We start from the raw sequence: 26821 nt of genomic DNA on the forward strand, positions 1-26821 counted from the left end.
CACACACACACACACACACACACACACACACACACACACTACTACTACAACAGAGATTCTGCCTCAAAACACACAATACATTCTCTCTCTCTCTCTCTCTTTCTCTCTCTCTCTCTCTCTCTCTCTGTGTGTGTGTGTGTGTGTGTGTGTGTGTCCTGTCTTTCTCTCCCAGGACCTCAGGCTTGCTAGTCAAGTGCTTTAACAATAAAATGCAGTTAAAAATCTTTTTTTACATTCATTTATTTAGTGTATATCTCTTGTATATCTCTGCATATGCATATATACCCCATAGAAGGTGCAAGGAGGTCAAAGGACAGGTTGTAGAGGTTGGTTCTCTCTGTCCTATGGAATCTAAGGATGGGATCTGGCCATCTGACTGATGGCAAATGCCTTCTTCTTTTTTTTTGGGGGGGGTGGTTGGTTGGTTGGTTAGTTTGTTTTGTTTGAGACAGGGTCTTTCTGTGTAGTGTAGCCCCAGTTATCCTGGAACTCTCTCTGTAGACCAGGCTGACCTCAAACTCAGAGATCCACCTGCCTCTGCCTCCCAAGTGCTGGGATTAAAGGCATAAGCCACCATGTCTGGCTGAGAGTGCCTTTATCTACTGAGCCACCTCACCGGCCCAACAGTCAAGGACCTTAACAATTGCTAACAAACTATGGTACCATAGCTTACTAGGTAAGGCTCCATATGGATGATGTCACTCAGTCTCCCTAATATCTTATGTATATATAGTTTCACTTCACAACAAGATCCCCAACCCTCCAGGAAGTGACAAAAAGGCCACAGAACTGGCAGACTTTAGTCACAACTCGGCCCAGGACAGGCAGTCTTAACTGAGGGCCAGGCAGTGTGAGAATGGGCTTCCTGGGACCAGAGGCTCCACTCTACCTGGTCTCCCGATTTGGACACTGCTGCAGGAAGCGTCCCCGCTGTCGCTCCTCCTCCAAGACTTTCTTTTTGTCACAGCTCCCCAGGTTGATGAGGACCAAGGCATCATAGAGCAGACTGTCCTTTACCTCCTTATCCAACTTGGAGTCAGTGGAGAAGCTTGGGGAATGGTTGACCTGTGACGAGAAGACATGGGTTGGGGATGGGGCTGACCAGTGTGAAGGCAGAGATGAGGCCGAGACTCCACCTCCAGGTTACTGGCAAGGCTGGCCTCGTGGCCCCGGCTGTGTGTGTGGGACTGGAACCACTGTGAAGAAAGCAGAGAAGGCAGGAAGTAGAATCCCCTTTAGGGTAACCAGATGGAGGTTTTGTTTGTTTTTTGAGACAGGGTCTCTCTATGTAGCCTTAGCTAGCCTGGACCTACAAAGACCAGGCTGACCTGGAACTCACAGCAATGCACCTGCCTCAGCTCCCTGAGCGCTGGGATCAAAGGCTGCACCACCCTTTTGCCACCTCTTTATTTCAGCCCTTTCTCCTCTGGAAGGAAGAAGAGTTCCCTCTCTATAGGTCCTCGGTCTCATGGGTGTGAGCAGGCATGCGGTCTCTCTCATATACTGTGCTGTCTACAACACATGATGGGGAGGGAGGCAGAGATCTAAAACCGCAGGTTTGACCAGACACAAGTGGCTTGTGCCAGGAGGCTGAGGCAAGAGAACTGCCATAAATTTGAGGTTAAAATATAATAAGTTCTAGAATAATTTGTGGTACAAGGCAGCACCCTATTTCAAACAAACAAGCAAAAAAAAAGTAGGAAAGATGGAAGTTTGGGAGGAATGAGGGAAAGGAAGGAGCAGGAAAGAGAAGAAGAGAGAGGAGGAGGAGGGGAGAAGAGAGGAAAACAAGAAAAGAACAGCAGAGGAAGTGGCGCCCAACACTTGGGAGTGCTCTAAGCCCAACACTTGGGAGGCAAAAGCAGGTGGATCTCTGTGAGTTCCGGGTCTGGCAGGACTACTGAGTGAGGAAAGGGGTATAAGGGGGATAAAAGAAAATACAGAGGAAAAATCAGAGGCCAATTTGAAGTTTGGAAGCAGAGTGATTCTTTCTAGAAGCCAATCAGAACTGAAGGAGAGACAGAGGCACCTAGAAGACCAGTTCCCACCCACAGAAGAGTCCATATTGTTCAGAGGTGCAGTGTGGCATTTGTGGAGTGCCAGCCACTTCTGCAGCCTCATCCTGTCCTTGGGTGGGAGCTCCAAACAATGTCCCTGCTTCACCAGCCTGAGAATAAGGGTTGAGTGTACGGGAGGGAAGAGACCCAGGGTTCTACATCCTTGTCTCTGGAGCTTGTGCTCTTTGAATGGCGGCTTGAGAAGCCTATGGAATTTAGTCAGGAACAGAAGTCAATCAGGAATCTCTTCCTCTTCCTACTTAGGGCATGGGATTGTGCTTCGCCACTCTGATGCCTGTACTGGAGTTTGGAACCAGGTAGCTCAGGTCCCTGAGAGCCAGGCAGGTTGGCTCCCACTTGAAACCAATCACTGGCAACCAAGTTTTAAGGAGGAACAGCGTCTTTGTGGGAGACCCGGGAAGCAGAGCAGGCCTTTACAATCTGCCTCAGAGTGGTGCCAGTTGTAAATCTGGTTGGACCTCGGGAAGGCACAATTCCCAGCCGTCTAGCCCCCTCTGGTGGCCATTTCTCAGCTAAGCGTAAACACCCCATGGGTAGCAAGCACCATGGAAAGGGAAGTGACAGAAGTCAATTGAACCAATCCAGGTGAACCAGGAAGGCAAAGTCCCCGAAGCTGGCTGACCGTGAAATGGGGGTACAGTTTACACACCCCCAGCTTCCCTACCTCCAGCAGCCAGGGCTTGAGCTTTCTGTCCAACAGGATGTCAAAGCCCAGGATTTCAAAGCAGGCGCTGTTGAGTGTGTGGCTGGGGAAGCAGGTGTGGTAATTATGCTTGATGACTGGGTGAGCCGATATGAGCGTCTTGATGATAACGTCCTCAATGCCCCTCCAGATCTGCTCCACGTCGTAGCCATGGCTCTTCATGTACAAGTTGAAGGTGGAGAGTTTCCTGAAGTGGGGACATGGAGCATAAGGGAGGGGAATTATTCCTGGTCAGCCAATGCCATAGCATGGTGAAAACCAGGAACTTCTGGAGATGATAAGGCTCCAGACACAGTGGGGAAGAGCACCCAGAGGCCAGAGTGACAGCAAGGCTGGATCAGTATGGAGGTGCTCATGTAGTAGTCACAGCCCAGACTCCTCAGGCCTCCAGAACCTCGGGGTACACAGCCTGAGAACTTTCTAAGAAACATCTGTGGGTTGAGGAAAGAGCTGACTGAGTATCGGTTGGAAAACCACAAGAATGACTGTGTTTATGCAGAGACAGTCAGTCTCTCTCTCTCTCTCTCTCTCTCTCTCTCTCTCTTTCTCTCTGTCTCTCTCTGTGTGTTTCTCTGTCTCTCTGTGTGTGTCTCTGTGTGTGTGTGTGTGTCTTTTTGTCTCTCTCTCCTCACATTACTGGTTTGCTTCAGCAGTAATGGTTTCTCAGCCTTTGGTGACCTTTAGAGACAAGTAGGGAGCCGTTGAAGAACAATGACACCTTGGTCACACTTCAATCACCTGAGATTCTAGGGACCTGAAAACAAAGTCCTGCTTTGGGGCTGCCCACAGAGAACAGCAGGCCCATAAGCATTTCCATACTTAGAGGAAGCTGTCCCAAGCAAACTATACTGTCCCCAATTTAAACATAAAGGCCCACATTCCAGGAAACTTCTGTCTTGGGAAGTCTGAGGTGCCTGGTCACCCTGTCAGAGAGAGTCACCTTCCAAGCCTGATGACCAGAGTTTGGTCTCCAGCATCCACACACGGAAAGGAGAGCAGGTTTTTCTCTGACCTCCATGTGTGCACTGTGGTACCATGGTATGTACTCCCTCCCAAAAATAAGTAAATAAATGTAGTTACATTTTGTTTTGTTTTTCAAGACAAGGTTTCTCTTATGTAGCCCTAGCTGTCCTAGAACTGGCTTTGTAAGCCAGGCTGGCCTCCAACTCAGAGATCCACCTATCTCTGCCTTCCGAGTGCTGGGATTAAGTGCACCAGCCCCACCCAGCTTTAAAAATTATGTTTAAAAAGCCATTTCACTGGGCTCCTGTGAAGGGTCTAAAAGGAAGGAGCTGGCGTGCTAGCCAAGGAGCTTGTGGGGCAGGACTGAACAGGTGGCCGTCTGGGCAACTGCCACCTCTGTCATAGGAAGCCTAAGGGCCGTGGAATGAGTCCATGCATGGGAAGCACCCAGTATGTGTCTAGAGAAGGACAGACAAGCAGAGCCTCTCAACCCAAAGGCATTTCTCAGCCCACCTTTGTCAGGTTGAACTGTTTTGCATAAATGGATTTTCCACACTGTTGAAAGCCAAGCCTTTCTAGTGGAGAAAAAAAAAAAAAAACACAACTTTAATTTGCCTATTTGGGAAATAAAGTTTCCTAGAATAGACTACACATTTCCCTGATTTCCTATAACACGTGTTACAAACACAGCATAACCCTTTCTTGATGACTCGGCACCCGTCACTGTGAATGCACTCTGCCTGGCAATTTTCTAACGTTCCGCAGTGACTCGGTTCACTGTAACACCAGGCGTGTGTCAGGCAGGCAGAAAGGTGATGGCATCTGCCCAGAGGCCCTTCAGGCTCACAAATTTTCCATCTTTTCCTCTTCTACTGGTCCTGCTGACCTTGAACCCCAGTGGCAACGTAAAGGCAAAAACTGGGGGTGCGCTTGACCTCTGTTGCCAACTTAGAGGAGGCAAGATAGTTAGCATGAGAAAGCTGTCTTAGGTCTCAGCAGATGAGACCTTAGGTCTCAAAACGAAGCTGGGGGTGAGCAGAAAGAAAGGAAGGGAAGAAAGAGGGGAGGGGGCAATCTGGGATGCACACTGGAGGCCAGGACATATGGACTGAATGTGTTCCTCTAAGCTCAAGTATTAGAAACTTGGCCCCCAGTGCTGGAGTGTTGGGAGACCTGACCTTTGGAAGGGCTCTGCCCTCTTAAGTGGATTAATCTTTGCATGGCTGAAAGAGTTGTGGGTGTGGCTCTATTATAAAATCAGGCTCTCTCTGGCACACTTGCAAAGCTGAGAAGAGATGGGTCTCTAGGGGAGAGAGGCTGAGCCAGGAGAGGACAGAGCAGAGCCCTTGGGGGCAGACGGCTGCTCGGATGGAGAGGGGCCCAAAAAAGAGGGAGAGGTCAGAGCAAGAAAAGCACAGAGGTTGGGTGTTATTTGAGGGTCAGGAGAGGGTATGAGCTCTCGGCTAGAACACTTGTTTAACATGTATGATGCCTTGGGTTGAATTCTACTGGGGGCGGGGGAATATTACCAGAACTGTCTATATTTTATTTTGGTCTGACTGTCCCCACAACACCCTGTCCATCAGGCATGAGGGCCTGAGGCCTAGTATGGTTTCAATGTTTTAAAATTTATATTTTCTCTCTCTTCTCTCTCTTCCTCTGTCTTACCCTCCCTCCCTCTCTCCCTCCTCTTTCTTTCCTTTCTTCCTCTCCCCTCTCTTGTCTCTGTCTCTATTCCTATCTCTGACTCCAGGGTCTCACTGTATAGCCCAAGCTAGCCTGAAACTTATCCTCCTGCCTCAGTCTGAGAGCTCCCGGGTACTAGGACCCAACACTACTGTATGTCAACCACACCACATGCCTGGCGATGACCTTGCTTCTCTTATATTTTTGGCTGTGAGCCTAACCTTTAACGGCCGAGCCATCTCTCCAGCCCGACCTTGTTTCTCATAAACGAAGGCAAATAAAGACCCGAGGACTAAAGAAAACGAATAGTGACAATACTGGGCTTCAGCATGGATCATTCGCATCTCACAGGGACAACAGGGCAGGACAAGGCAGGTTGGCATTGGCTTATCCTAAAACCCAGGAATGGAGGCTCAGAGACAAAGCAATTTGTGGAGGCTTACTCGGTGGACAAACATCAAAGAGGGGGTGACATGCTAGGTGCCCCGACCCAGGATTCTGAACCAATGCAGAATCCGTCTGGGTAGGGAGAACAAGTGACAAGAGTTTCAGACAACATGGGACTGGTATCCTCTAGAAAAGGGGGGTGACTGAAGTTGGGCATGGCAATGCACACCTATAATCTCAGCACTTCAGAGAGGAGGAGAGGGGATTTGAGGCTACCCTGGGCTACAAAGTGAGTTTTAGGCAAGAAGATCAGGAGATAAAAGCACCTTCCACTATAATCAAGCTTGAGGCCAGCTCTAGTACACCACACACACATATATACACATAAAAATACACACACACACACACACACACACATATAACAGACACTCACAAGCACACACATATACATACATACACATACATGCGCACACACATACACAGAATTCATGCACATGCATACACACAAATGCACACATATACATGCACTACACGTACACACACAACTGCACACACATACACACACTACACATGTATATATACACACACAGATACACACTGTACACACAAATACACATCATATGTACACACACTACACATATACATTGCACATAACACATATACACATGTACACACATATATACACACACACAAAGAATGAACATCCCCTCAGCCGTGTGTGTGTGTGTGTGTGTGTGTGTGTGCATGTGTGTGTATGCATGTGTGTATCCCCTCCTTCCAAGCAGGCTGCACCAGTAATAGTCCACGTACTGAAATGCCCCATGCCTCCCTGACCCCACGAGTCCTGAGTCCTGTGAGGCTGGCACAGTGGACACAGCTGTTCAACCCAACTGTATCACTCAGAGCTGTGTAACCTTGGGCAACTTAACCCCTCTCTGAGACTCAGTTTCCTCATCTGGGAAACAATAACAGGACCTAACTCCACCCTCCACCCGAGTTCCTGGGCTCTCTGCCTTAGCCGCAGTGTGAAAATCTAACAACAAATCCGTAGGCACCAGCCATCTGCCCATCTCTGCCCAGCCACACACATACTTCTCGGTCTGCCTTTCTCTCAAATGCAAGCTGATGAATCAATAGCTTGAGTGGACAAGCTGCTTGTAGGGGGTTAAAACCAAATCCTTAGGAATCCCGTATTTTCCCCAATCTGAAGGCTGGCTAGCCAGAGGTCAGGTGACTCCAGGGCATCATGACACATCAGTTGAGAATCCGTAATGGAGCAACACCCCAGGGAGCTACAGACCAAGGAATCACAGCTGGCGAGTCCTCCTCACTTGGCAGCCTAGCAATCAATAAAGTCTGTTGATCTGGAAATGTCAGGAGGGCAACTGTAACAAGGTATGTTTTGGTGTGTGTATGTGTTCTGCTGGGGAAACCGTTTGTGTTTATCTCCCTCCTCCCAGCCTCCCAGGGTTTACAGCATGGCCTCCTTTTAATGATTAACAGTCCAGAGAGCTGACATGAAAAGTCTGCGCTGGGCTGAGAGGCAAAGCAGGCTTTGCAGGGGTCACGTGACCCACGATGGAATTACTGGCAGGGACCGGGTGGGTTTGGGCAGAATCCTGGAAAGATGAGCGAAGCGGCTGTCTTACCTCTTGCTGCCAGAATAAGCATCTTGGATGAAGTTGGAACTGTGTTTGTTGATAGAATAGTTAGTCAGGTGCATACAGATCTCATCCTGGGGAAAGAGACATAAGACCGTGGGCCAGGTTGAAGCACAGGCAGTCTGGGTCCTCTCCATGCACCATGCACAGCCCTCGCCCACTCCCATAGTTCCCCGGGGCTTAAGGGGAGGGGCGGGGGAAGGAATTTATAGGCATAAGCAAAGGGGCAAACAGAAGGTAAAAAACGGATATCCCATAGCCCGGAATATAAGAGACTCCAGCTCTTTCTGAGATTGGGGGACAGGAAGATTGGAAGCAGGGTTGCTAGGAAATCGTATACATGGCCTTCGCTCCTCGAGCACCTTCGCACTGTAGCTCTGGTGTTGGAGTCAGGAAGGCCTAGCCACAAGTCCCAGAAGCAGCACTTCTTAGCTGAGTGAGGCCAGTCACGCCCCCTATATTCTGCAGGTTTTAATCTCATCTGTAAAATGGGAATACTAATCCAGATCTTGGAGGGCTCCTGGGAGGATGGAATGAGAAACCCCGTGGGATCTGGACCGCAGTCAGTACTCATCTGATGCTTGCCAGTTACCCCAGAATCTGAGGATGCTATCATGCTAAGGACGAAGAGGAGGCCGTGTGTGTTCCCTCAGCTCACCAGGTTGTCTGTGTTGGGATGGGAGTAAGAGGTGGTGGCAAAGCGAGCCAGTCCTTCATTGTACACAAAAACCCTGAGAGGGTCACAGGAGGTCACGAGCACATAAATCCGAAGGTCAAACTTGAACCCGTCGATGATGAAGGGCTGGGTGGGGAGAAAAAAAGTCACGCAATCGTCGGAGGTGGCATTCACAGGTGAAAATGTCTAGCTCCCACCTCGTCCTCAGGGAGCTAGCTGCAGCATTGCCTAGTAGTGTAAAGAACAGGTTTGCCCCAGGGTGAGGAGCAGGAGACACAGATTTGGGCTTTAGGACTTGAAGGGTGACTTTGGGGTCATCACCAAACCACACCATGCCTTGAGCTCCAAAGCTATCAAATGCTTCAAGCAATTCTCTCTAAGAGATGTTTCAGCAAGTGAACAAAAGCTACAGGGTCCTTTTCTAGAATGGTGCACATGGCTCTCAGGGCTACATCACTCGCAGCTGCCTTCTCCAAGAGTCTTCCTGCAAGAGGCTCTTGGACATTTTGTCTTGGGGAGGCCAGTGCTTGCCCCCCTCCACCCATACTTCTAGAAGGACACTTCCTTGCAGTGGGCTATATCACATGTGGTCTGTGACTCGCCCCACCCCAGTCATGGAAGAAAGCCGGTGACTATGAACTTCCCTAGATGACTCCCCTCTCCTGAATGAGGCACGGCCTCCACAAACCAAGCTTTCATCCACGTGAGGGAGAGGTCGGCCTGGTGAGGCCAGATGATGGTGGACTGCGAGAGGGTGAGGGACATTGTGACTTGGAAGCTTTGGGACTGATCACATCCAAGGCGTGAGACAGGCTGAGTTTCATCTCCACCTCTGCCTTTCACTGTCTATTTCACATTCTGTCCCACAGAGCCTGAAGCCACTGTGGCCAATAAACACACACTCACAGCCTCACATCGAGGAAGTACCTTGGAAATATAAAGCTGGCAGATCATATCCTCCCCAGGCTTGATCTCTTTCACCGACCGGGTAATGAATATGCCTCTCCCTTGACAGCCCGAGTCCGGCTTACAAATGTAAGTCTTATTTTTTCTTGTCCTGCTGTAGGTCTGCAAATCTCCCCAGCTGTCACAGCAGGGAGGGGACAAGACACACCTTTAGCTTGGAAACTATGACTAGGAAAACTAATCTCTGTTTATTTTAATTTATCTTATGTGTATGGATGTTTTGTCTGTATGTATGTCTGTGCACTGTGTCTTTGCATCAAGTCTGTGCCTGGTGCCAGAGGAGGCCAGAAGAGGGTGTCAGATCCCCTGGAACTGGAATACAGAGAGCTGTGAGGTGCCATATAAATGGGTGCTGGGAATCGAACCTGAGTCCTCTGGAAGACCAGTTAGTGCTCTTAAGTCCTCAGCCATTTTTTTTTTTCTTTAGCCCCAGGAGACGCTTTATGAAAACAGAAAAGAGAGACTACCAACCCAACGAGGTCCCGGTGTTGACGGACACACACTCAGTGATCCAGCTGTAGAGACATTAAGCTTTAAAGGAAATTCATCCTGGATTCAAATCTAGGCAACACCACTTCTCAGCTGTATAATGTTCCATTGGCTTCACTCCCTCATCTCCATTGCCTGCACCGTGTGAACGATGAGACCTGTCTCATGTGTTCCTTTGTCACATCGTATAAATTGGGCAGAGTGACGTGACATACCCCAGGTAGTTTGACTTGGGTTTACACATGAGAGAATTGAAGTTTTGCTCCCAGCTTGAGCCCTGACAATGGGACCACCTTCTCTTATGGACTCGTGTCTGGACTCCAGTACCTACTTCACTGCGATGCCTCCCCTTAAGCCAGGAGTACAGGAAGGCAAATCACACCCTTCAATGCCCTCTGGAGAAAGGATGCTGAAGGAAGGGGATTTGGTCAGTGTAGGCCAAGTGTGTATGAAGCTCTAGGTTTCATCTCCACAGTCATATAAACTGGATGTGACAGCGCAGGTCTGTAATCCTAGCGATCAAGAGGTAGACGCAGGAAATCAATAGTTCAACAACACCCTTATGTATGTAGCAAATTCGAGGACACCCTGGGCTACTTGATGCTATGTCTAAACACACACACACACACACACACACACACACACACACACACACACACACCAAAGTGTATTTAGAAGAAAGAAGGAAACCAGATTAGAACTGAACGTGGTAGTCTGCACCTATACTCCTAACACATAGGAAACTGAAGCGGATGGACTGAGAGTTTGGGCTAGCCTTGGCTATATAGTAAGGTCCTCTCTCAAGAAATAAAGGGGTAGGGATAAAGAAGGCAAATCAATGGATTATAGGTGTTTTAGACATTTTTTTGTGTGCTTTAACTTAAAGGAGTCTTCTGTGCAGTGAGGAAGTCAGAAAGTACAACGCTCTACAATGACTCTGAAATCTGGAGGCTCCTGTTATCTGAACGGCAAACATGCTTCCTTATTTATTTATTTATTCATTCATTCATTCATTCATCCATCCATCCATTCATTTATATTTTATGTGCATTGGTGTTTTTCATGCATGTATATCTATCTATACGAGGGTGTCAAATCCTGGAGTTACAGACAGTTCTGAGCCGCCATGTGGGTGCTGGGAATTGATCCCAAGTTCTCTTGGAAGAGCAGTCAGTGCTCTTAACCACTAAGCTACCTCTCCAGTTCCTTTTTAAATGCTTTTTAAATTCAAGACAGGGTTTCTCTGTGTAACTGCTCTGGCTGTTCTGGAACTCACTCTGTAGACCAGACTGGCCTCTAAATCACAGAACATGCCTGCCTCTGCCTCACCAGTACTGGGATTCAAGATGTGCACCACCACCCAGCTAATACCACGCTTCCTTTGAAGTTAATACTAGCCCTGAAGATTGTTCCAGACACATTATGAAGAGTCTGCAAGCTCTTGGTTTGGGGAAGACTTGGTGGAGAAGAGAGGATGAGATTCTTTGCAGTGTGAATATAACTTTTTAAAACGTTTTTTTCTAGATTTAATTTTTTTTTTGAGGTCTAGAAGTATGTATGTGCACTGTGCTGTGCTGGGAACCAGACCTGGGTCCTCTGTAAGAGTAGCCATCAGTCTTAGCTGCTGACTCCTCTCCATCCATTTGAATACAATTCTGAGGTGACACTTCACTGCCACCACCCTTTCCCATGCCCTTATCATACCCCAGGTCACGTGCATGCCATCTCTCTCTCATTCCCTTGCTACACGGGGCAGGAGCTAGAGAATTACACATACTGGGAGTGAATGTCAACTTTTGAAAGGAAGGGTTGGTGGCTGTCCATGCCACTGAATGGGACAGACTAGGCAGCCTTCTCTGTTCTTGCTCTGGGTGCCAACCACAACCTCATTTTCTCCCTAAAAATTCAGAATCTACACAGGCAGGTGGTTGGAACAAGTTCAAATCCAGCAGCTTTCCGGTGCAGAGCAAACTATCATCCTAACTGTGGGTCCAACCTCCAAGGTGCCCAGCCCTTACCTAATGGACAGCTCATTTTATAGGCAAGACCTGTGTTTTCTCAACCTTGGACACACCCTTATCCTTTTTCTTCCAGAACAGTAGGGGGAAATACAGAAGGTCACATGCAAAGGAGTTTCGACAGCTGGGAAATCAGGACAAGAGAGAAAAAATAACAATGGGAGGTGGTGAAGGGGTGGGTGTAGTGGGCACTCACTCGGCAGGAAGACACCAGGTCCTGGGGAAGAAATGGAAGTCCTTAGGAAACAGCTTTAGCATGCGGCTCATATTCCGGGCCAGCAAGTCCTTCCGGCAGATCTCACTCATCCCAGGGAAATGATTGATTTTCTGCAAAGGGAGCCAGAATTCATAAGCGATTCCAGCTGAGTTAAAGCAGGGCTACGGGAGTGCCATGACACCTTCGAGAGCCAGGGGTACAAACCGGGCCACCACTGGCCAGATGTCACAGGTCCAGGGAGGCACATACCTGGTAGCTCTTCATTTCCATCACTCGTTCCAGTGACACTGAGTAGTCAGTCCAATAGAGAGTCCAGTCATCATTGTCACCTGCCTCTCGAAGGCCATATTGCTGGGCAGCCCTGCGCACTGTGAAGGAGTTGAGGGAAAAAAAAAAAGGGGGGGGGGTGTCTGGTGAGGGACAGAAGCAGGGAAGAACTGTGCAGGGAGGTCCCTTTCACATGATCTCCCAGGTCACATATTGAAATTAGAGAGCTGGCTTCTTGGGCTGGAAGCCATCTTGCTTTGTGGACAGAGCAAAGAGTGTGGGGAATGGACACATTATTAAAGGATACATCTGAGACTGTAAGGAACGAATGTTAAACACAACCTGGCTTCCCTTTTACAGGAAAGAGTCCCCTGGCTTGTCTCCAAACATTAAACCCTGGATGCACACCAATCCTTAACCATAATCTAGAGCCAGTCTTAATCAGTGAGATAAACTAGTACAGAAGTGGGAGGCAGGAAACATTTGACATAATTGAGTCTTGAGCTAGCCTGAGCTACACAGTGAAGCCCTGCCAACAAATATGTACATAAGTAAGCAAGACTATAGGTTGTGCACACCACTGTGATTTTTTAGAAGGAGATTTCCAGTTTCCTCCAACAGTTTGTGGAGTCAGGAGAACCAAGCATTTGAAGACCCTGTTTATCACCCTCAGGCATGCCCAGGATTGACCCCTCCCCACCCTTCAGTCTCCATCACGGATCCCTTGAACACAGATGCTCACCGCTGTCATACCGGCAGTTGGATAGATTAATCACCAATCATCTGGAAAAGAGAAAAAGGCAGACAGCAAGACACAGACAGATACCCTGGCCAGAACACAGGGCTGGAACCACACACACATGCCTTAGCTGCCACACTAAGCCTGAGGGGCCCACCCCTTCCCATCCCTAAGGACGCAGAGCAGTAGAAATCATGCATTTACAGTTCCGTTACTTCATGTGTTACAATTTCATGTTAACATCCTTGCCTCAACCCCCTTTTAAATTTTGTCAGTGATGGGACTTGAACCCAGGGCCTCCCACCTGCAAGTGAGGCACTTGACACTAGGCTACATTCCCAGTGGTCCCTGCACATTACACCACCAGCCCATCGGGGACAGGAATTTTAAAAAGCACATACTTCTGACTAAAATATTGTCTCCTTCTTCTCCCCACTCAGGGAAGCTATTTAGAAGGTAGACAAGCTCTCCACAAGGCACCAGCAGAGTATTAACCCAGAACCGGAATGCACAAGCTGCAGCCGCTGGGCTGGCAAGTCACGGTGGTCCTGTTATGCTGCAAGTACGTGAAATTCCCAAGACACACATGAGCTTGTGCCTATGAAGGGGAATTTTTCTTGCCCCGTCAGCCAGGAGCTCCCTCTCCACCCAGTCTTTAAAAGTCATTGTAAACACAAATGGAAGGAAAAGTACAAGGTGTGATTAGAGGTTATACACACTATTATGGGATGCCATAAAACAGAACACTGAAAGTGGTGTGATCCAGATGAGACAAGCCCTGGTGTCCCCGGTTCCTGTCATCAGCCAAGGCCCTCTTCCCTCGGGGTCCTTCCTGCTCTCATCAACACCAAGAACACACACACACACACACACACACACACACACACACCCAGCAACTCCTCGTTTTTCAATACTAACCTTTTTTTCTTCCTCTTTTTCTTGCCATGCTGCTGGGCGTTCTGAAGCCTCTTTTGTGTGTTCTCTCTCACAAAAGCCAGGGTAACAAATTCTTTCAGCTCCTCTAGATCTTCTGTGGAACTGTCCTCCCTCTCTTCGGCCCCTTCCTCACTCTCTGAAGTCAGGCACTGTAGCATCTTTCTAGCCCTGGAGGATGCTCTGGGGAAACATCATCCCTCCCTGGAGAGAAGGCAGAGCCATCAGCAGTTGCGTGGATCCACCTGAAGGGGGCGCTCCTCCCTTGCTCATGTCGGTTCCCAAACAACTGGTTGTCGTTTATAAAAATGCTCCCTGCTCCAACTGCACTCTTGGTGCACGCTCAGGGAGAGAGCTAATTCCACCTTTGCCAAAGACTCTGACCTTGGGGACTCTCTTAGCCAACCCCGGTCCTTGGTTTTGTCCATCTGGGGTTTTCTGAAAGAGGCTGAGCTGCTATGCACGGCACCACCTGGTAAACAATCTTATTATTAAAGTGAGCTTGTGCCTGGAGACAGCCTCAGAACTAAGTTTCAAGCCTTTCCAGCTGAGGGACTGAGTCCCGAGGGTGCAGCGCAGATGAGCTGAGTTCTGTTTAACCCTTGCAGTGCTGCATTCAGCTTCCCACTGGGCAAGATGCAGGCATTAATAAGACACATAGGCGGTTGTGAACCAACAGGTGTCCGTTCCCAACAATTCTGAGAATGGAATTAAGAGCTTCTGGACAACTAGTACTCTTAACTGCTGAGACGTCTCTCCAACACACACACACACACACACACACACACACACCTCCAGTGTTCTGCCTTCAAAGTTCTTTAGGAAAAGAGTCTGCCTCTGCATAACCCAGGTCTTCCTGGCCCCGTTCCATCACATCCCTCACACCAAGGCTCTTATGGCCTATGAGGCCCATGTCACAAGGTCCCCACCTCCTCCCTTCTCCTTCCCACCAACCTCATCATGCCAGCCTGTGTCCTTTGATGTCCACAGGCCTTCCCTTTGCTACTCTCTTGCCTGTCCTGCCCACACACATCCTTTGGATCAAAGTTTTAAAAAAATTAGTATCTTTAACTTTCAGATTATTGTTGAAATCATGTTAAAGGAAGGAGGCCTTAAAGCTGGGAGGGCAGACATCACCTGTGGCTCGCTCGCTCTACCAAAGCATCTTTGCCTTGGCTGTGAATTCTTAAATTCTAATTGTAATTATTCTGACATTATTTTAACCATTTTGGCAGCTTCTTTCTGCCCATTTAATATATCAAAAAGGCACGTTTATGTTGGCAAAGTTTGTATGTCCCTAGGTATATTTAGCATTCTCTCTCTCTCTCTCTCTCTCTCTCTCTCTCTCTCTCTCTCTCTCTCTGTGTGTGTGTGTGTGTGTGTGTGTGTTTGTTTTAGAGGACAACCTGTGGGGGTTAGATCCTCCCTATTATGTGGGTTCTGGGATCAGCCTCAGGTAGGTAGTCAGGCTTGCTACAAAGAACACTTACTGCTGAGGCACCTTGATCGCCAAATTCAACCAACCCTTGTCTCATTGTTGGACAGATAAGTTGCTTCCAATTTTGATAGTATCTAAACACCCTAAAACATATTTTCAAGCTGGGAATGGTAGCTAAAGTCTGGCTAGTGGGGAGGCTGAGGCAGGAGGATCCTTGAGTCTAGTGAGAGCCCATCTCCTAAAGAAGAAAAAACAAGAAAGCCACTTTCATGTATAAAGGGTCTTTTACTTCTTTGGGGTTTTGTCTCTTGTTTGTCTGTTTCTTTATTTAAGACAATGTCTCATAGAAGCCCAGGCTGGCCTGCAACTCACGCCAATTCTCATCTCTCATCTCCCCAGATGCTGGAGTTACAGGTGTGTACCCCTAAAGCCAGCTTTTGTTTGAGGGTGAGTCTTTCCTTAAAATGGCCATGGCTGGACATGGGGGCATGTACCTGTAACTCCCAGCCCATGAGAGGTGAATACAAGAGGTTCAGATGTTCAAAACCATCCTCAGTGAGTCTAGAGTTAGAGGCCAGCCTGGACTATGTGAGACTCTGTATTAGAGAGAGAGAGAGAGAGAGAGAGAGAGAGAGAGAGAGAGAGAGAGAGAGAGAGAAGGCCGGGCGGTGGTGGCGCACACCTTTAATCCCAGCACTTGGGAGGCAGAGACAGGCAAATTTCTGAGTTAGAGGCCAGCCTGGTCTACAGAGTGGGTTCCAGGACAGCCTGGGCTACACAGAGAAACCCTGTTTCAAAAAAAAAAATAAAAAACAAGAAAGAAAGAAAGAAAGAAAGAAAGAAAGAAAGAAAGAAAGAAAGAAAGAAAAGAAAAGAAAAGGCAATATTCAGGGATTAAATGGCTCATAAGATTATGTAGCTGTGTGTGTGTGTGTGTGTGTGTGTGTGTGTGTGTGTGTGTGTGTGTTTTACACCCTAGGGGATCTTTAACAATTTGGGATAACTAGCACCAGCAATTATAGCAGGCTTACCAGGGCCACAGGGTGTCTTAGGAGGAATCAGCTTCCTTCCCCGCTCAACTTGCCATTCTAGACAACACCTATACCCCACAGCCAGCTCTTTGACTCCTCGGTACCTCTTTTACACTCCTCTCTGCCCTCTGCCCGAACCTTACCTGGTGGTGATGGCCCAGTTCTGACTATGAAGGCTACCTATGAATAAGCCTTCCTGTGACATTATTGCTGCAGTTTTGCCAAAGGATTTTCAGATTCACATTCTGAGTAAATGCTCACCTCCGCTCCTGAGAAGGAGGGCAGAAATGTTGCGCTGGCCAACAGCTATGCTGGTTTCTTTACTCTTGGAAAACATGGCTGCCCTCAGGACAACCAACAGAGAAAACCTCAGCCCTGTGAGTCACTGTTCCCAGAGAACAGGTACACTCTTGGCAATGTTTGAGAGAACTGGAGGACATCAAGTCTTGGCCTTGGGCTGCTGCTCCCTTCCTTGAAGGTAAACGACCAGTTCCACCCCCCAGGCTTTTCAACAATGTTCCTCTTTACCAAGCCCCACTGCAGGAGTGGCTCGTTTACCTAAAGGTTAATGTTAACTTGGGGAGAAACTGACCCCGAATTTGAACTCTGGAATTGAGGGTTGTCTCTGCTTTTTTTTTTTTTTTTTTTTTTTTTTTTAAGGGACTTGTCCAAGTGGTAAGAATAAATTGTCTGCCTCAAAGAGAAGAGTTGTGGGGCTGAGGCAGGAGAATTATGAATTCTAGGCCAGTGTAAGTTACACAATAAGACACAAAAACACACGCGCGCACACAAAAAATCAAAATCTGTTTGCTCTTGTGTGATAGAGCTCCAGCACACAGAACAAGAGACTAAACCCATGAACTTCTGGAGGAAGAGCTGGTTCATCACGGCCTACTTGCCTCTATCCTACCCTGTCTGTATTCCAGGCTGCCTATGATACAAGAGCCACCCAGGCGGAGCCTGAAACTGGAGCAAGCCAGCAAACAACAGTCCTGGCTCCGTGTAAGCACTTAGGCTTTGGCCCCTGTCTTTCTTCAGCCTTGAATACGTTCATGTTATGTTTGTGGGTGTTTTGTATGCATCTGTTTGTGTACCCTATATGTGCAGTGCCTGTGAAGGTCAGATCCTCTGGAACAGAAGTTACAGAAGGTTGCTAACAGCCACGTGGGTGCTGGAAACCAGATTCGAGTCCTGTACACCCATCCCACAGCTGCTGTTTCTGGCCTCTAGCTCCCAGAAGTGTAAGCCACTGCAACCCCTCCCCTTGCTTTCTCTCCTGCTCCTACTCCCAAATCTGTTTCATTCCCAAGACTGAATCCTGCTGCCTTCTCTCCAAATGCTCCTGAAAGAACATCTCCTTTTAAATTACCTGCTTGCAGATTTGCACCCCAAATCTAGCCTGTAGACATATCCTCTGGCCCACAGGAAAATGTGGCTTTGGCAAAACCGCAATAATGTCACACGAAGGCTTATGTAGAAGAAGTGCTTGCCACAAAGTAGAAAATATACATTTCTTATAAAAACAAAGATTTCTATTTCTTTTGAGGAAGTGGGTCTCTGTTCCTTCATGCCAATAATTAAGAGCAGTAGGACAATGACTCCCCGTCGTGTTTCCTTCATATACGATGGTGCCATTTATACAGCAACCAAGTGGCAAGTAGCTTTGTGTTTACAGTAGCAATGAGAGAATTGACCTTTTTTTTTCTGTGTGTGTGTGTGTGTGTGTGTGTGTGTGTGTGTATACAGTTGTGCAGGTACATTTGCCCATCCATATGTAGAGGTCAGTGGTCAATGTTGGATATCTTCTTCTATTGCCCACTACTTCACTTTTTGAGACAGGGTCTCTCATTGAACTTGGAGCTTGCCTGCCATTTTGGCTTTCTCGGCTGGCCAGTGAACTCTGAGATCTGCCTATCTCTGCCACTTCTGGGATTACAGACACACTGGGGATCTAAACTCAGATCCTCATGCCCATACAACAAGCATTTTACCTCTGAGCTATCTCCCCAGCATTTTTTTTTTTTTTCCTTGCTGTGAGGCCCTGGCTGACTGGAACTTGCTATAAACCTTCTGCCTCAGAGTCCCAAGTGCTGGTGCTTGTATTACTACATTTGGCTACATTTGACTCAACTCTGCATTTTCTTTTTTTTTAAGTTTTTACAATTAAAGTGTGTGTGTGTGTGTGTGTGTGTGTGTGTGTGTGTGTTGCTGAAAATTGCTCTCTCTTTCCACCATATGGGTCCCAGAGGTTGAACTCAGGTCATCAAGCTTGGTGGCAGACACTTTTACCTTCTGAACCACCACCCACTCTTCTTTCTTTCTTGACCATGGGTGTGTGTATCCATTTTCTCATAAGGCCTGGGACTCTATGTAGCAGTAGGTGGCCTTGAACTCAAACCTCCAGCCTCAGGCCCCTGAGTGCTCCAATTATAAACAGAGCCACCCTGCCTGGCCTGATTTTCTTGAGCACCCCACCCCACTTCTTTCATTGATACTACATGTCTGACCATTTGAACATCTGAATTTACCAGGCTTGTGTCTGTATATCATTAGCCTGTAGGCAGGTAGTTTGGTTTTTTGTTTCGTTTGCAGTTCTGGGGACTGAGCCCAGACCTCACAGGGGATGGGTGAGCACTCTACTTCTGAACCCTACATTAGTGCCCCTGCCTGCCGGGGTTTTTGTTTTGTTTTGTTTTGTTTTGTTTTGTTTTGTTTTGGTTTGGTTTGGTTTGGTTTGGTTTGGTTTGGTTTGGTTCTTCAAGCAGCTCTGAGTTAGACTAAAAGCTGCTTCACCCAGGGCTGAAAAATCATTCACCCTCTCATTTTTGTTGTACAGGGATTAAACCCAGGGCCCTAAAAAAGCTAGGCACATGCTCTACCACCAGGCCTCCCCGCCCCCAAAGCATTTTAATTTTCTGATATCAAAAAAAAATTAAAGCCGACCCAGGTAAACTCAGGCTGGGCTCAAGCTTGCTAAACATCTAATGATGACCTTAAACTTCTGATCTTCTTGCTTTTACCTCTCAATTTCTGGCATCATGGGTATGTACTACCACACCCACTTTATGGGACTCGGAGGACCAAACCCAGGAATGGATTTAGAACATTTTCTAAGCTGTCAAGGAATTCCTCAATGTTATAGCAGGGAGAGACCTTGAAGAAATTCGGATTTAATCATTTATCTTCAGCTCAGCTTTCCCTCACATGCTAACACTTGTCTAGACTAGGGAAGGGGAACAGACCATGGATAAAGACCAGGTCATGGAAGCCAGAACAAAATTCCAGCTCCCCACTCCCACACACAATATCTTTCTTTTAGCAAAGACAGCAGAAAGATAAAATGGGCCAAGTCCCTTGGAGAGCTCAGGACAGAAGGTTAAAAGTTAGGCACAGTGTTGTGTGCCTACAGTTCAAGCACAGGAGAGACTGAGAAGGGACGACCACCAAGAGTTCCAGGTCAGCCTGGTTACAAGCAAGACCCTGTCTCAAAAAAATTACATATAGATGTGTGTGTGTGTGTGTGTGTGTGTGTGTGTGTGTAATCCCAGCACTTGGGAAGCATAGGCAGTCAGATCCCTGTTAGTGCAAGGCCAACCTGCACTAACATTCTAAGCCTACAACCTACATTCTAAGTTGTAGGCTAACCAGAGATACATAGTGAGACCCTGTCTCAAAAACAAACAAGCCAAAAAACCCAAACAATGCCTCCTAAACAGAAGACCAGAAGTTGTGTTGTTAATGTATTAACAGACAACAGTATCTTTGTTTTCTCCTAGTGACATAAGACATGTCCATTCCATCTTCCCAATTAGGATACTTTAGGACAGTGTACACTGATGTTAGCACCAGTTTGACCTTGAGCTTTTCCAAGAATAGCCAACCAAATCCTAATTAGACAGCATGGAAGTACCCTGTGTTGGCCACCAGGGGGAGGCAGCGAGTACAGACATGGCCCCAGTAAATGCCCTGCAGGTGATTTGGAAGAACAGTTGGTGACTAGGTTTTTTCTTTTTTCTTTCTTTCCTTCCTTCCTTCCTTCCTTCCTTCCTTCCTTCCTTCCTTCCTTCCTTTCTCTCTCTTTCTTTATTCCTTCCTTTCCTTATTTCTCCCTGTCTTTCTTTTTTCTTTTTCCCTTTCTTTTCTTTTCTTTTTATTTTTTTAAGGGAATACTTTTTTGCTTTGTGACACAGGGTCTTGTGTTGGCCAGCCTTGATGTCCTGATCTTTCCCCTCCTAAGTGCTAGGTTCATGAACAAGCACCACCAGGCAGCCCCTGGGTCCACTTCTGAAGGATTATGCACAATTAACTACTCTTCTTCCCCTGGCACTGTTCCAAATGGAGGAAAACTTTTCAGTGCTTTCCTTCACAAGAATGAATGAATACCATAGCCCTGCAAAAGGCAGGAAAGCATAGTTGGAGGGTGGTGAACAAGATTGCTGGGGGAAGCTATCTCAGTGGTTAGCTGAGCTCTTTAGTCTCTGTTTTAAAGAACATACTTTTTTCCAGTCCACAGGAAAATAGGGAGAGCGGAGGGCTCCCCTGTTTGGTTTTCCCATGACTTCCTACTTTCTCAACAAAGGTTTTTCTTCATCATCTCTCTTTTCATCTTTTTGTCCTCTTTTCCCAACTAGCAGCACCCTGAGAAGGCCTCCAGTGAACAGCTGTTGGGAAAATATTCAATGAAAATAAATAAATAAATAAAAGCAAGGGCTTTGGACTTCGCTTTGACTTAGCCTTTCTGATTTACTATGGCATAAGCAGCCAGGCAACCATTTCCTTACTCACTCTGTCTTCTCTGAATACAAGAGCACCAGGAGGACAGGAACTTCACACTTAATGGGTACAGTGGCTCCTGTGTGGAAGCCCAGCACTCGGGAGGCTGAGGAAGCATGAGAGCTACATGACAAGCTCCAGGTTAGCTTGTGAAACAAAACAAGACTCTCAGAAAAAAAAAAGGAGACAGAGGAGGATCTGGGAGCTACACTGGATCTGCCCAGGCGATCCAACTAGTGCCAGGAATCACAGGCCGGGCCAGATTTATTGGCAACAATATGAGTCTGGCCCACTCAGACATCATCTTTTTATTCTGCAAGGAACTGAAGGTGTCTGTGATGGTAGACAATGCAGTTCTTGTTTGTTTGTATATTTTTTCATTCATTTATTTTTTTAACAGTGCAGTTTCAGGCCAGGCTCACGGCCAGCCATTTCTTCTACAGCTCTCAGGAAACTATTAGCCAAGCTAAATCTGGCTAACTCCACCCCTAATCCTTTCTTACTTTTCCTTTTCATAGGGTCTTACTATGCAGCCCTCACTGACCTAAACTCTAAAATGCTCTTGCTTCAGCATCCCAGGAGGCAGGGAGGGCAGGTGAGTGACACCGTGCACTGACTGTACTTTCCGGCTTTCTACAGTGGCGACCCTGGTTAATATCCTCTTTATACCTCGCTTTCCTTGTAAATAAGGATAATATTCATCTCACTAGGTAGTTCTAAAGACAAAGCTAGTATTTCTAATGTTCTTCAAACAGTACTTGGTTCAAAATAAGCACCATGCCTGTCAAATAGGACTAGGGGGTTGGGGGATGGTGGCCAGTGGCTCAGTGTTGAAGCACTTGCCCAAATCTCTGGGTTCAATCCCCACCAACCCAGAACAGTCATGATGATGCTGCTGACAGAAATGGTACAAATACTAAATAAATTTTGGAGTGCCTGGCACATAACAATAGCCAATGAATACTTAGCTCATTTTTTTTACTTTATCCCCAAATGTAAAAAATATATTTCCTAGGCTCAAATTCTAGATAACTTTATCAAAACTAAGAAGAGTATTCTTTCAGGATACCCACCACCCCCCAAAAAAAGTGAAAGACAAAAAATAAAATAACAGGAAGCCCAGCAACGTTGGCGCAGGCCTTTAATCCCAGCTCTTGGGACGTAGAGACAGGTGGATCTCAGTTTGAGGCCAGCTTGATCTACACAGTGAGTTCCAGGACAGTCAGGGTTATACAGAGAATTTATGTCTCAGAAAAACAAGGAAGAAAGAACTGGAAAGAGAACGGAGGCATCCATGGAGACAAGGGGTTATTCCAGGCATGAACAATAAACAACAACAACAAAACATAATTCCTTTCTGAAAGGATTCTTAGGACAAAGGAAGAAAAAGGATATAGAAAGGGACCGGGGGGGGGGGGGGGGGGGGGCGGGGTGTGCAGAGTGTCCTAGAGATGGTTGGTATCTAAGAGATTGCCTCCAGGTGGCGTTAGGTGTGGAAAACAGTACCGGGGACAGAGAAGTGATGTACTCAACAGAGCCTAGCGTTCCTGAGGGCTACACCCAGCTTCCGAGCTTCCTTACCGGCGATGCTACTGCCCCGACTGGGCGTCTCAGATCTCCCGCAACCATCCTATCCGGCCCATTGGCTGCCACACTCCGGGTACCGCGACCCCAACCTGCACCCCTTCTAACCTCGGGTCCTCCCGGCCCTCATATTTGCATATAGGGCCTCCCAGGCTTTCGATTGGCCCCTGCGGCAGGCGGCCATGCCCCCTCGGTCGGGAATCTGATTAACCGTCACCGCGCCCGCAGAGGGTACTGCCAAGGTTGTCCCTGGAGACGCGGAGGACGCTCGGGCTGCGCCGCCCAGCGCGAGAAGCACAGAGGCGGCTAATCTCCACTTGGTTCCACCCCCTCCCTCGTCGCCCCCACTGGGTCCCCATGGGTCTGGGGGTTATGGGGGCGTCCCCTACGCACGGGCGGGCTGACTGCCTCACTCCAAAGCTTCTGTTCTTCAGGTCAGCGCCACCAGAGGCTTACTTTGATTTTAGGTTCTCTAGAGACAGTACTTATCCCAAACTAGAAGCTGGACGCTCGGTGAGAGAGCAGTGGATTGAAGGAACGAAATCAGTAATATATATAGATACCAGGCATATTTGTAACTGTGGTGGCCTTGGGCTTTCCGGGGGGTTAGCTTCTTTCACGGTAAAATGAGTATTGCAACCTATAATGCGCCGCTCAGAATCGTGACGTCGCCTTCAGAATTTGGAGGGGTCGTGGTTTCCAATGAACTGACCAATAAAAACCGGTCCCGGCCGCCCACAAAGACTGAAGAGTCCGTGAGACTTAAGGGGGCAGGGTTCTCAGAAAACAAATCGTCTCAACAATCATTTGACTATGTTTCTGGTGGGGAACCTTGTTAGTGACTGGATTCAAACAATCTTCTCCGCTGCCTTAGCTTATACTACCGCCTGCCAAAACTGTCTGCAAAGACTGGCACTGGGGGAAAAAAATGTTATTCCTGCAAACGTTAATTTAGAATTGGTTGACAAAGTCCCAAGAATTGATTTGAAGCTACTATGTGTTTTTGGTTGTTTGTTTTTTGTTGTTGTTTTTGGGGTGGTGGGGGGTGTGTTGGGTAAGGTTTTGTCTGTCCTGGAACTCCTGATCCTCTTGCCTCTCCATCTGGGGCTCACAGGTGTAAGCTACTCCACCTGGTTTGGCCATAGCCATGCTGTTTAGCCGTGTTGGGGACTGATCCCAGGGTTTTGTACATGATGCTAGACTAGCACTCTATCAACTGAGCAGACCAGGATGAATTAATTGGGTTTCAGACCAGGAATTTTACTTAGCACAGCAGCCTGGCCTCCAGGTTCTCCCAGCATCCCTCGGTCCCTACCTGGCATACCAGGCCCCCAACCCTGAAATTTCCACCCCAGGGGCTGGGCTGCCCTTCCCCCCCGAGGCTCTTTCCTATATAATCCAGACATTTTAGTCCCCCCTCCCCCCACACACACACCCTCTCTCTGCGTGTATACTTTCTTCCCCAGCCCCTTTCTCCCTTCTCACTGGCCTCGGACCTTGGGGCCAGTGAACTTGCCCCAGAGCAGCTTCCCAATGTGGCTTGCATTGGCTCATTTTACCAGCAGAGAAGTAATGTATCACCACCCTCCTCTTATTTATTTATTTATTTATTTATTTATTTATTTATTTATTTATTTATTTTGGTGCTTGACTTTAAGTCACTGGGATATAGCCATCCCTCTGAAAGGTTTCCTCTCAAGAAGACAATAAATATAAACAAAACAAAAGAAGGAAAACAAAGCTCAAAAAGCTTAAAGATGACATGCTGCCTTCAAAACAAAACAAAACAAAACAAAACAAAAAACCAAACTGAAACAAAAAACCAAAGCTCAAAGAAGAAAATGAATGGATCCTTACAAGTAATTTGAGAGAAAACACAAGGCTAGAGAAACATCTTCTCTTCAGGAAACCTATAGCTGCAAGCTCTAAGGTAAGAGGCAGGGGCCACAGGTTTGGTGTAGAGCTTGACCAAGTTAATCCAGGAAACATTATTCCTGGAAGGTTTTTGGTGTTGGTGTTGGTGTTGGTTTGGTTAGGTTTGGTTTTACTGGGAATTTTGTACCCGTGAGTATATCCTGGAGTTAGGTGATAATGGGCAAACAATGCAATGAAGTCGTGGGTGGTGGTGGTGGCAGAACACCAAGGTAGGAGTGGTGGCACATGTCTGTAATCTGTCATCTCATTCTGTGTGAAGCAGGATCTTATACTGTAGCCAGACTGGGCTACAAGTCAAACTGTCTCAAAGCCCCAAACAACAAAAATCTCAGCAATGAAATCCAAGACCAAGAAGCGATGAGACCTCTCCATCTCATTCCATGTTGACCTCATCACTTTGTGTTGGCCCTTGAGCCTTGCCCATGAGTGTCATGTGAAGGTCCTTCTCCTAACTCCTTCCATAACTACACACAGGACAATCACCAAATGTAACTGTAGTTCTGTCTGCAAGAGCTACCTTCTGCCTTTGCCCAGAGAGAAGTTCCAAGCCGTAAAGTTCATTAAAGCCAGACACAACAGGCAGGGTTGGTGGTGGCACATGCCTTTAGTCCCTTCAGGGAGGCAGAGGCAGAGGCAGACAGATCTCTGAGTTACAGGTCAACTGAAGTAATCTACAGAAGGAGTTCCAGATCAAGCAGGATTCCTCTACCCTGTCTCGAAAAGCAATGAAAAAGAAATATAGATGAAACCCCCACTAACATAGTATGGAGTTACTATGTTTCAAAGTGAAAACATTTGAGCTACACTACATTGTATCAGCATTCGTATTCGAATTCGAATTTCTGTTAACTGAATAAAGCAGCTCCATAAACCTGAGAGGCTTTGTCTATCAGAGACACTTTCTTCTAGGGTACCCTAGAAAAAGTGTTGTGATGAGGTGTCTCTTAATGGTAACTTGCCGGGTATGAACAGGGGCCTGGGTCTGGTTGCTAAGCAATGGAGAAGTGGCACTGAGGATTAGAACAGCTATTAATAAACCTCCATCCCCAGCTATATGGAGAGCTAGTGTACTGAGCTGGTAACCTAAGTTGGAAATTGGCTTCTCACCGGCTGGTCTACACAGGAAGGAGGCTAAAGGAAAAGATTTAGCTTAGCCTTGAGGACAAAGGCAGCCTGTCACCTGGAGTTTACATTGACCTTGGAGTAAATAGAGACCAAGGTGAAATCCACAGCCTTCGGTGACACTTTTAGAAATCTCTATACCACCCACCCACACCTCCACCACACCCTTCCCTTTTTCCATTCTCCTTTTAGTGCCCTCAGGGCCCAAGTGACTCCCATCAACTGCAGATCTACCACCCAGCAGATGTTTTCTCCAAAGACCAAGAGGAAGTCTCTGCTCTCCTCCCCCAACCACCTCTTCTCTATAATTCATCAGTTCACTCTTAGTTTCCTGCCCCACGCTCCTACCCCACCCTGTCCTTTTGGGGTGGTATTAATAATGTAATGAAAATAAAAATCCAGGCGGGAACTGCACAGGCTTACAGAGAGTCCCCTTAAAATCACTGGCAGTTGGCTACTTACAAGAAAAGTGTCGGCAATGGGAAATAATAAGACAATGTCTGTCACGGCTGTCCTTTCCAAAGAGCTGACATGAGCAAGCAAGGTGAGCCATACTGCTGCCCACACTGTAGGCCAGAGCCAGATTCAACAGTCAGGCTTACCCACAGGCTAGAGACCAAGGACCAGGAAGTCATAGAACATTGGTGATTTGTGCTAGGTAAACCAGAGGATGGAAAACCAGCCCGCTGTAATCTCATAGCTAGCAACTTGGAGACTGAAGCAGCACTGGGAATGCAACAGCCTGGATTACGTAGAAAACCTCTAGGCCAGTCTGGGCTACAAAGGGAGACCCTGACCCCAAAACAAACACTGAAACAGAGCAGATGTAGTTTTTAGGCACTCAGAATGTTTGAGGCAGAAGAACTGTTTGACATTTAAGGCCAGCCTGGGCTGTATCAGAGTGAGACCCTGTGTCAAAAAATTGGTTTATCCATGGCACTCCAGATAGGCTGTTCCCCTGAGATTTCCCCAGATGTGGGAAACTTGTTGGCATGCAGTGGGAGATTACCGTATGAACCTTTTCCATTGGCGAATAAAGTAAAAAAGACATAAATAAATAAATAAATAAATAAATAAATCAGGAAAGGGGAGAGACAGTGAAGGGAGAGAAGAGTGGAAGGGGAGAAGGAAGAGGAGAAATGAAAGGGAGGGCTG

General features: G+C 47.3%; 1 protein-coding gene across 4 annotated transcripts in view; it reads right to left on the reverse strand.

Moving 5' to 3' along the window:
- Positions 1-22898, reverse strand: part of Ttll6 (tubulin tyrosine ligase like 6) — a 38186-nt gene extending 15288 nt beyond the window's left edge. Inside the window, exons 1-10 of one of the 4 annotated variants that reach the window (XM_076935915.1) lie at positions 22718-22898; positions 13769-13987; positions 12854-12894; positions 12094-12212; positions 11824-11954; positions 9082-9238; positions 8137-8280; positions 7467-7552; positions 2743-2968; positions 890-1065 (exon numbers count right to left, since the gene is read on the reverse strand). In XM_076935915.1, the coding sequence (XP_076792030.1) occupies positions 890-1065; positions 2743-2968; positions 7467-7552; positions 8137-8280; positions 9082-9238; positions 11824-11954; positions 12094-12114 (941 nt within the window). In that variant the 5' untranslated portion in view covers positions 12115-12212; positions 12854-12894; positions 13769-13987; positions 22718-22898. Of the gene's footprint in view, positions 1-889; positions 1066-2742; positions 2969-7466; positions 7553-8136; positions 8281-9081; positions 9239-11823; positions 11955-12093; positions 12213-12853; positions 12895-13768; positions 13988-22606 lie in introns of those variants that run through there. The other 3 variants (XM_076935914.1, XM_034507149.2, XM_076935916.1) reach the window with 3 other exon arrangements.
- Between the last annotated feature and the right edge of the window lie 3923 nt (positions 22899-26821).

This window comes from Arvicanthis niloticus, chromosome 6 (genome assembly GCF_011762505.2).
Source record: "Arvicanthis niloticus isolate mArvNil1 chromosome 6, mArvNil1.pat.X, whole genome shotgun sequence".
NCBI classification, from domain to species: Eukaryota; Metazoa; Chordata; class Mammalia; order Rodentia; family Muridae; genus Arvicanthis; species Arvicanthis niloticus.